The sequence below is a fragment of the Mastomys coucha genome, unplaced genomic scaffold (genome assembly GCF_008632895.1).
Source record: "Mastomys coucha isolate ucsf_1 unplaced genomic scaffold, UCSF_Mcou_1 pScaffold15, whole genome shotgun sequence".
Lineage (NCBI taxonomy): Eukaryota > Metazoa > Chordata > Mammalia > Rodentia > Muridae > Mastomys > Mastomys coucha.
In genome coordinates this window covers 5,237,411-5,248,498 of record NW_022196897.1, presented here as the reverse complement: position 1 = coordinate 5,248,498, position 11,088 = coordinate 5,237,411, and the positions used below count along the sequence as shown (strand labels likewise).

The 11,088-nt window shown below is 39.2% G+C and overlaps 1 protein-coding gene across 2 annotated transcripts in view; it reads left to right on the top strand.

Annotated features, from left to right (window-relative positions):
- The window catches only part of Nebl (nebulette), a 375,861-nt gene that overhangs the window by 240,542 nt on the left and 124,231 nt on the right, over positions 1 to 11,088 (top strand). The window contains exons 3-5 of one of the 2 annotated variants that reach the window (XM_031369078.1): positions 6,659 to 6,851; positions 8,970 to 9,057; positions 9,154 to 9,225. The exons of the other annotated variant lie outside the window; for it this stretch is intronic. Of the exons in view, the coding sequence (XP_031224938.1) occupies positions 8,977 to 9,057; positions 9,154 to 9,225 (153 nt within the window). The 5' untranslated portion in view covers positions 6,659 to 6,851; positions 8,970 to 8,976. The remainder of the gene's footprint in view (positions 1 to 6,658; positions 6,852 to 8,969; positions 9,058 to 9,153; positions 9,226 to 11,088) is intronic. 2 annotated transcript variants of the gene reach the window in all.

Here is an 11,088-nt window from a genome sequence, read left to right as displayed (position 1 = left end):
GGTGGGATTGCAAACTGGTACAACCACTCTGGAAATCAGTTTGGCGGTTCCTCCGGAAATTGGACACATTACTACTGGAGGACCCAGCTATACCACTCCTGGCCATATACCCAAAAGATATTGCAACATGTAGGAAGGACACATGCTCCACCATGTTCATAGCAGCCTTATTTATAATAGCCAGAACCTGGAAACAACCCAGATGTCCCTCAACAGAGGAGTGGATACAGAAATTGTGGACCAGCTATACAATGGAGTACTACTCAGCTATTAAAAACAATAAATTTCTAAAATTCTTAGGGAAATGGATGGATTTGGAGAATATCATCCTGAGTGAGGTAACCCAATCACAAAAGAACAAACATGGTATGCACTCTCTGATAAGTGGTTATTAGCCCAGAAGTTTGGAATCCAGGAAGAACAACCCACATTCCACAAGAAACTCAAGAAGAAGGAAGACCAAAAGGTAGACATTTCATTCCTTCTTAAAAGGGGGAACCAAATACCCATGGAAGGAGTTGCAGAGATTAACTATGGAGCAGGGACTGAAGGAAGGGCAAGCCAGCCTTAATATAGCTATCTCCTGAGAGGCTCTGACTGTACCTGACTAACACAGATGTAGAGGCTTACAGCCACCCATCGAACTGAGTACAGGGTCCCCAGTGAAAGAGTTGGAGAAAGGACCAATGGAGCTGAGGGGTTTCCAGCCCCTTAGGATGAACAACAATATGAACTAAGTAGTACCCTCAGAGCTCCTAGTGTCTCAGCCACCAACCAAAGACTGCACATGGAGGGGTCTGATTGTTCAGGCAGTATGTGTATAGTAGAGGAATGTAAATTCAATCATCAATAGGAGGAGAGGACCTCAGCCCTGTGAAGGTTCTGTGCCCCAGTGTAGGGGAATGCCAGGGCCAGAAAGTGGGAGAGGGTGGGGTGGCAGGCATGGGGAAGTGGGAGGCAACAGGGGTTTGTTTTTGTTGTTTTTGTTTGTTTCTTTGTTTTTTGGAGGGGAAACTGGGAATGGAGAAATTTACATGTAAATAAAGAAAATATCTAAAAGAAAGAGCAGTTAGGTATGTTGTGAAAAACTGATGCCCATAGTTCACGATCTTGTCTGTCTCTTTGAAACTTACAGGAAGGTCTCATCTCTGTGAAATACTTCTGTTTTTAAGTAGAGATCAGCATCCCCCAAAGTCTCATATTGTCTTGTGACTCTGCTTTGCCATGTGGCTTTAAAGTTTTAACTAGCTGTTTATTATTTGATGAAAAAGTTGCATTTTAAAATTAGGCTTATGAATTAAAAGTGGAGACATCAATAAAGGGTAGGCATTTCACTATTTGAATTTTTTGCTATTTAGGTTGAATTAGAATTAAAGAGTCAATACCTTGAATTTCTGGTATTTTAAATACCATTTTCATCAAAACCAAGAAATTATACAATCATGCCTTCATTGAATTTAATTAAAATGTCTTTTAAAATTTAGTTCATTGTAATGGAAGTTTAAATGCTTGATAAGAACACACTTCTCTACAAAGGATTCTGATTAGATACTTCTGGACGTTAAAGTGAATTGGGTATTTTATTGCTTGCCTTTTAGAATGTCAAAATTATTTAAAGGGTTAATCTTAAATGCATTTTTCTAGATTAAAGCATATGCAATCAAACTGAAAAATGGTTAAGATTGTCTAGTCTTATAGTGATATTATAGAAGAACATCACCCAATATTGCTGCCATTGGTTAGTGTCATCTCTGAGCACTTTAGTGTGGCTAGTGTGAATTAAGATAAGGGTAGATTAGTCAGTTTTGTTCATTGATTAAATAGATTAAGGTAGCACTTGGCTTACAAAAGACAACACACTCACGTGCCACATGACACTAGGACACGAGAACAAACTTTTTTTTTTTTATACATAAACACTTGTGGCAAACAATAGAATTTCAGAAAGAGAGGGGTGAGGAAGCACCAGTCTATGTTAGACTAGCTCCTACCCTTCTGCGTTACTGATTATTTTATTTATTTACTTCGTGCTAAGTGTTTTGTTTTGTTTTTCAATACGGGGTTTCTCTGTGTAGCCCTGGCTGTCCTGGAACTCACTCTGTAAACCAGGCTGGCCTCAAATTCAGAGATCTGCCTGCCTTTGCCTCTCAAGTGCTATGATTAAAAGTGCAAGCCACCACTGCCAGGCTTTGTGAATTTTACACAGTCTATACAGAAGGAGTAATTTCACTTGGCTAATAACACTAGGAAGGGGTAACAGTTAAACGGTCAAGGCCCAGAGGGAGACTAGAACTTCTGAGGAGCCACTGCTTCCACAGTCAGCTGACCAAGAATTATATTATTTATGAAAGGTTCATGGCTCACACTAGCTTAAACTTTTATACATACATACACACATACATACACACATACATACATATTGTATACATACATACAGTATCTGCGTATACATATATGTTAGGATAAGTGATTTCTATACAGTGACCTCATAGAACTCTCCCCTGAGGTCTGTGACTGCTGCTCTTTCCCTGTCCTTGCTCCTGTTGTAGGTGACAGTGCTGTTGAACTCCCCTGCCCTCCACTCTGGCTTGCTAGTCTTTGCTAATGCTCTCCAGATCCCTTCCCTCTTATCGCACTGCCTTGCTTAATTCTTGCTTACCTGCTCTTTCCTGGGATTGATCCGATCTTTCCCTTGAAATCACCTCACTCTGCACTTGTATAACTTTTCTATTTCCATTTCCTAGTTCACACTTTCTTCCAGAAGTGCCGCATCAACTAGTTTTCCTGTGTTTATGTAACTTACTGTTCTAATGGCTGGTCTCAGAAGGTCCCTTTGGTTTTGAATAGGAGGACTTCATCCCATTTCCGTGGTTTGATGTACAACATCCCCCAGACCAATTGTGATGGAACAGTTTCTTTTTCATGACTTACTAGGAAATTATTTTACTTTCTTGTGATTCCATAAAACTGAGAAGTCCTGTAAATAAACCATGTTAGGAATTAACCGGCACAGTGTCTGTTTCTCAGTGGGCTACGGAATTGCCAACAGTGATTAAGCCTGTCCTCTCTCTCTCTGGCTCTGAATGGGGTGTTGACAGCCAACCGAGAGCTTCTTCAATAAATCCATTTTCATGTTCAAGTTTTTCCAGATGTGAGAAATAATTAAATCTTTGCATTTATTGGAGCCATTTATGCTTTTCAGGCAGGAACTGGCAGCTGTAATGAATTAACTCTGCCTGAGTGTGTATATGTTGTTTGCGGTATGTGTGAATGTACATACATGCATGCATGTAGCACTTGCCAATAATAAAACAAGGTCAGACTTGAATACAACCCAAAATGTGAGGCTGGTTATCACAATGCATGCTAACCATTGTCAAATATTGTCATCAGGATGCTTCATAATTGAGCACTCTCTTTCCACTGAGTCCTCTTTTCTTTGTAGTTCTGCTAGATGTTAAAGAAATGAAGATAAAAAGACTCATAACTGTTAAAGTAATATATTGTTAAAAATATGATTCTTATAAATCACAAAATAAGTTCTTTTCAAATATTTCAATAAATGAGGAGACTAGTAAGATGTTGCAGTTGGTTCAAAGATGAATTTGAGGAACCATAGATACATAAATAAGAAGGAATGCTGAAATCAATTTAAAACTGGATGCAGAGCCAATAATCAATTGTGTCCTCTATGACATAATTTACATTTCTATAGATTAGGATCTTTTGTATTATTATCATTTTTTTCAGCATGCAGAATTACAACATAACTTAAAGACAGTCAAAGGACAATATAGTTACAAAGAAGTGTTTGATAAGATACTCAAAAATTTTTATGTCAGTGTCAAAGTCTTTCACAACCATTCTATTTTTAAAATTTTTATTTTATTTTTTACATATTCACTATACATCCCCTCATTGCTCCCCCTACAGGTTGCCCCCTCCCACAATCCTCCCTTCCTCTCCCTTCCTCTCCCCTTCTCCTCTCAGCAGAGGGACCCTTGGACATCCCCCCACTCTGGCACATCAAGTCTCTGTAAGGCTAGGTGCTTCCTCCCCCACTGAGGAGAGATGAGGAAGCTCAGCTTGAACATATCCCACATACATGCAACAGCTTTTGGGCTATCACCCCCTCCAGTTGTTGGGGACCCACATGAAGACCAAACTGCTCATCTACTACAAATGTGCGAGGACGCCTAGGTCCAGCCTGTGTATGTTCTTTGATTGGTGGTTCAGTCTGGACCCTGAGAGCCCCAAGGGTCCAGGTTAGATCATTCTGTTGGTCTTCCTCTGGAGTTCTCATCCCCTTTGGGGCCCACAGTCCTTCCTCCTATTCTTCCATAAGAGTTCCCAAGCTCCATTCACTGTTTGGCTATTGGTGTCTCTATCTGTCTGAGTCAGCTGCTGGATGGAGCCTCTCAGAAGGATAACATTTTCCTGTCTGAAAGCATAACAGGGTATCACTAATAGTGTAAGGGATTGGTCACAACCATTCTTGGTACATTCCACATAGAACTCTAGGAAGGGGACACATGCATACATACATACATACACACGTACACGTACACACACACACACACACACACACACACACACACACACACACACACACATGCATATATCTCCCTTTTTTGTGTAGTAATCAAGCTTTTGATCCTGCCTGGCTCTCTGGTTCTGGTTAAAGGGTATATTCAAATAGTTCAAGCCACTGACTTCTTTTGTATGACAATGAAGACCCAATAACGAAATGGGGTTTAGAGACTTATATACCCCTTCATAGGGGAGAAAGTATTGAGGCAAGACGGAGGCAATTTTAGGGAAAAATAAATTATTTGCCGTGGTGGTGGTGGTGGCAATATATATAGACTCAGAAAGGCAACAATCTCAGGCAAGGTTTCTGTTAGCTTTGGGGGTTTGGTTTTTTATTCCTTGGTTGATGAAATCACATGGTGGAAGCCAACTATGTTCCCTTTTGGTAGAACCAGCTTTGTGTAAATAGAGGATTTTCAAAGAGGAACCCTTTCCAGTGTCTGCTGGTTCTCCATGCCTGTAATCTAAAGTAGCCCGCGGTCTGAGGCATCATATTTCCTGGTCTCAACTCAGAACTCAATTGTAATTTATCATAATACTTTACTAGAAAATTTCCTACTTAAGTAAATTGCCTCTATGCTGAAAAGAAGCAAAGAACACACTCTGTTATGAAGAAAAGAAAGGAGAACTCAATAGAATAAGTGTGTCGACAAACAAGACCCCTGTTGCTTGTGACATTGGGAATGCTCAGGCTGGGGAGGCACTGTGTGACTCACCATGGTGGTACAGATGTGTTTCTTTGGGCAGGGGCTGTGGCTCTTCACATTGTCATTGCACACATGTCATTACACACATGGCAGCAGCTACAGAGATGTCTGTGCTTCCATGTACACATCATACTATTAAAAGTTTAGGAGACTTCAAAATTATAATTCCACAAGTTAGCTCCTGTCTTCCTCCTGCCAAGCTGTCCTTCGTCACCCTCTGCACCCGGTGCTTTACTTGTAACTATGCACCTTTATGTGTGACTATGAAAATCCCAGTGGTTTCCTTTTATGAAGGTGACATTCTACTTCATGCCAAATTGGACGGGGAAGCATGAAAGGACCTGTGGTAGAAAGAATGGTCAAGGTGGACTTGGAATTCCATGGTTTCACCATGAGGAACATTATCTCCCGTTAGGTCTCGTTCTGAATCACTTCATGGGAAGAGGAGCAAAATAGAAACGTAGACAGTGTACATGAAGAGTATAAAATAGAATAGAGATATTCCCTGTGGGGGTGAAAGTATGTATTAGTATACAACATTAAACTAGGATTTATGAAAAAGGATAGGTATTTTTGAAACATAATAACTGCCCACAAAGAACCCCTTTGTTAAAGTTTAGACCTACTGACAGAAAAGCTTGACTGTGATAAAATCAGGACTTAAAATTTTTAGGGGAAACTTGACATGAATTTTATACTATCCTCTTATGCAAATGAAAAGAAGACGCATTAAATCAAAAGTAATGGTGTATGTGGCTTGCCAGCAAGTCCATTAAAGAGTTCACCCAGCAAGTTTGAGGTGGTTTTTTTCTTCCCAGGGCATGTATTACTCACTACTGGATCTCTTTCACCTGGTGTAGAACTGGCATAACAGCATGTGTGTGTACTAAGCAGGCTCAGTCACAGTACTTACCACACTGCTTTGCAAATAAAGCAAGTGGTTGACTGTTCTTGGTCTTCTGCTTGGTTGTCCTCTCTGAAGGAAAGCATTCTAAGTGAGGGTCTGTGATGGTTGTCAGCAGTAGGGTCCAGCAGAAGGCTTTGCATAGAAGCAAGCAAATTTGGTAATAAACCAGCTGTGCTCCTAGCCATCTTTTTATGTTTATTTAAGACATGATCTCGCCAAGTTGTCCAGGCTGGCATGAAGCTCACTCTGTAGGTTGGGCTGGACTTGAACTTGTGATTGTTTTGCTCCCATCTCCTAAACTGGCTGGAAATGCAAGCTTTAAAAATTTACTAAGGATCCATGTGACTTTAAAATTCTGATTCCAACCTCTTAAAAGAAGAAAAAACCATGTTCATATTATGTGTGGTGTTTGAAACTTTTGTGCATTAAAGCTTGACTGATTATTTTCTTGCAGCCCAGTGAAGAACCATTAAGAACTCACAGCAAAATTGGAAATGAGAAGAGATACTGTTCAAGCCTCATGCACACCATTCACTATGGAAACAGACATCACCCAGAGCAACATTAGCATTGGCATCTGGAGTGGAAGCTAAGTGGTTCGTTTTGGACGGCGCTGGCAGGATTTTTTTTTCTATATACTTCTGAAGGTTTGCAAGACAAGTTTATAGAAATTACTCATTCATAGAAAGCATCTCCCTCCTGAGTGTAGTACGAGGAGCCTCCATAGAAGAGAAAATAGCTTTAGGGAGAGGATGTGAGGGAAACTGTTACAGATCACACATTCTTCTCCTTATAGGACAAGTTTAGCAAACAAAAAAAATTCCAGTAGACGTGAGTGACAACATGGCTGTTATCTCAAAATTTCCCAATTTAGCATTCTGGGGACAGTTCCTTTCTGGCATTTTGCTGGTTAAGTGGGGTCTGTGATGCCCTTAATTTGACCTCTATCCAAAACTGTTTCATGAGAAAGTCAACAAATCATGTAGAAATTAGTCAGATGTAACAATGTTTTCCTAAGTCACATTTTACGGAGGGTACTGGATGCCATTAAGAGACAATTAAGGCCGGCAGAAGAGATGGGGAGAGATGAGGCGGACAGGCTTCGTGTTTTAGAAGGGAAAGATTTAGTAAGTTGAGTAGAGCTTTTGATTGAGGGTTATCACAGGTGCCACTGTGACAGGTGACACTCATCCTAACAGCTGTGGAAATTCCTTTATAGGTTTCTTGAAGAGATTTGTTTTAGATCATTGTTTTTTGTCTTATCAACCTTTTTTTTTTTTTTTTTTTTTTTTTTTTGTGGTGCAGTTTTGCCTTTTGGAAAAGAATGTGAGAAACAGTATGTTTTTTGTTGGTTGTTAAGAATGTTAATGACATTAGGTAAGGCTGCGGCATTTTCTTGTAAAAACTGATAAGGACATGTATAGAGATATATATTCAATATTTAAGAGTATATAAAATATAACATGAAGCTAGCTCTACAACTTCAGAATCACTGTTCTACCTCCATAGATGTTAAGTGGGATATATAGACATTAGATCTTGTTAACTTCAGGGTGTTTTTTAAATTTAAAATATTTTATAATAACTTATTCAAAATAAATTGAAAACAACATGATATAAAAATATACTTGGTTATGTTAGAATGATGTATTATTTTGGATAAAGCTCTATTTTGTGTAATTAGTTTAATTAGTCACCATGGGGTATTTTTCTAACACTGATCACTGATATGCAATACTTTTACAAAAATCAATTTTATCCTAAAATTTACACAGCCAAATTAACACATCAGGAATGAGAGATTCTTAGAATTGCTTAAATCTACAATAAAGGATTTATTGTTAGAAGAGTTTTCTTAATTATTGACCTAGTAAGATAGTCCACACAACAATTATGATAATGTAATTTCTTAGTTTTCCAAGTGTGGCATACAGTGAGACTGTAAAAGATACTAGTGAGTTTGTGAAAATTCACACAATGACAAAGATATAGAGGATGATTATTTCCAATGCAGCGATGTTTCCTGAAGTCTTAAGTAATATATCAACATATATTAACTTCAGCTTCTCATGTTTAATGATGTTTACAATTAATATGGTACAGTATTCCCTAATTTGAGATTAGCAGTTGCAATTAACTCAGAATAGATTCTTTGAAGTGGTTCAAAGGGCTTTTTGTAATAAATTATTAGCCTCTAATCAGCTAATATGAAGTGAGTAGTTTTGGGGGATGTGAGAAGTACGTTAAAATCTCATAAAACATTTAATTTAAGTTAATGAAATGGATTTGTATGGTACTGAGTCTCTATATGGAAACAGCCATGACGGACATTCCAGAGGAGGCTTTATTTAGACCAAGTTGAGAAATCTTTGGGATAAAGGCTTTAAGTGTCGCTATCTTACATGTTTTGCCGAGTAGATTTCTAGAATTGTCAGGTCCCTTTAAAACCATTTTTTAAATCAATTGAGTTAGTAAAAGATAAGAAACATTTTGTCCTGGGTTTCTTACACTATCCTAAGAATGTTGATTTTAAGTTTGTAAAATTGAGCTTTGACTCAGGAGAGTTTTCACTTGTGAGGCTAAACCTGGCAGACCCCGAGGATCCTGGGTGTTCACTGACACACCATTGAGATAAGGAGAGTGACTGACACGGACCAGGGATAAAGTCTGGCGAGCCTCTTGCTTCCAGTGCCCCAGAGACTTTAGAACTCACGGTGTGGTGGTCCATGAGAAGACACAGTTTGAAAGCATTAATATCTTACTAGGGTAAAGATGAAGGTGCCTGTGTCTGGGGATGTAAAAGAGGAAACTGAAGAGGCAAATGTGGAGGAGGAAGAAAACCAGGAAGCCAAGGTGAGCAAGAGAGGGTCACTTAAGCACAGAACTCAGTCCTTTAACAGATAATGAAAAACGGGACCTTCTCCTTTGCTCTCTCTAATTTTCACTTAGGTGTTTCTGAAACCTGTTATTGAAGACCTAAGCATGGAACTGGCCAGAAAGTGCACCGAGGTCATTAGTGATGTAAGTGGCTTTAAAGACTTTTGTCTTATTTGCTTTCTTTCCATGGAATGGTTGTTTTATAGAGTTATGAGGCTGGAGAGAAAAGCCCTGAGGTCATCAGAGTACTGCCATTTTCTAGAACATAGAACTAAGTCCACACATGTTAGGTGATTGCACCAAGGTCATATAGACAGGGAGTGTCTGCTGGAGTAATTGTTCTCATTCCTAATCCAGACCCTGTCTCTTTCAGGTTGTGCAGTCACACTACGTTTTATAGTGCTGTGTTACCAAGCTCAGGTTTGAGAACCCTTAAGACTTCAGAATTGGCAGCACGATATGATTTGGCTTGGAAAGATCACTATTTAAGTAAATGACTTTCAATATGGGAGACCTTTACCTAAATGAATAGGGCTTAACATCTTGAAGGTCGTTTGAAGTTTCTGTCAAATGCAGTACTTTATCATGAAGATACATGTGCCTTTAATTGCATCTAACATTCCTCTGCAACATAGGGTGTGTGTGTGTGTGTGTGTGTGTGTGTTTTAATGGAACTGTATACTACTAACACTGGTTCACGTGATAATATGATTAAAAAGAAACATTTTTGTTTTTGGGAACTAAAGCTTGTTTGTATGCTATCCCAAACAAAATCCTAGAGTTATTTAATGTAAACACATGTACACATACATGATAAATATATAAACTAGATTTCTAAGTGCATAAGGGAGAGTATTTCTTACTTAGGATAAGAACCCACCAAATCCTCATAAACAATGTTAAGAGAACTACTGGCTTAAAAACATGGAGTTCAATGAAATGAAGTATGTTTGTGCCTGAATTCAGGGAGCTGAGCACAAAACTGGCTTCAGCTGTTGTTTGTAATTTGCAAATTTGTTTCCTGGGCAGTAGGGTGTTCTTTGGTCAGTTCTCCAAGGTCAACTTGCTAGAGTCAGCTCGACAGAAACCTTGGAAATGTAATTGATGCTGGTGGGTTCAGCTCTTCAACTGTAATGTTTATAATTCTAAGATGAGATGCACGTTAAACATGCTGTAGTTACTCTCCAAAGCACTGTGGGGACTGACAAATGCTAGCTGCCCTAGGCCACTGTACCTGTAACTATTTTTTATCTTTTGAACACCTTTGTAGTAGATGGAAATGGGCAAACATCTTCCAAATTCTTGGCATAATATGTGATAAAATTCAATTTTAAAGTAACATTTATTTATTTGCATTATTGCTTAGTTATAACCATAGGTTACTGAACATGTGAAATATTTTTTGTAAACTGCAATAATAAGACACTGACAGTTATAATAATGACCTTGACACCAGTGGCAGTTGAGATGTATTTAGCACCACATGCCAAGTGTTGTCGCCTGTCAGTGTGGATCTCTATTCAGCCCCCCGCCCCCATTTCAGAAGCAAGGAGATGGAGGTGAGCCTCTTTGGTTTACTCCGCTGTGGTTTCTCAGAGTGGATATCCACGGAAAGCTTATTACTCTCTTGCACACTAACTTTAGTAACAGCAGTGTCACCATTTAAAGCCAGCTCTGATGACGGTGCCTCCTCCCACTCTGGTATGGTTTTACTGACATGTAATTATTGCTGGGCTGCAGCTCTAGTTATGCAGGTGATTTATTGGCGTGTTTTGCGGAGGATTACTTATGGCGACTTAGGAACCTTCCTAGAGGGTGGCACAATGGCTTTTTATCACTTGGGAGCTGCCAGCACCACGCCATTCTCTCCTCTTTAGTTGAAATCAAACACATGGGAGAGATTTCTGTTTACTGTAGATTTGTGTTTCATGGTGGAATGTCTGTACTACTTAAATATTTCAACCACGATTGTTGCCCCTCTATCCGTGACTGACTATGCGCTCACGC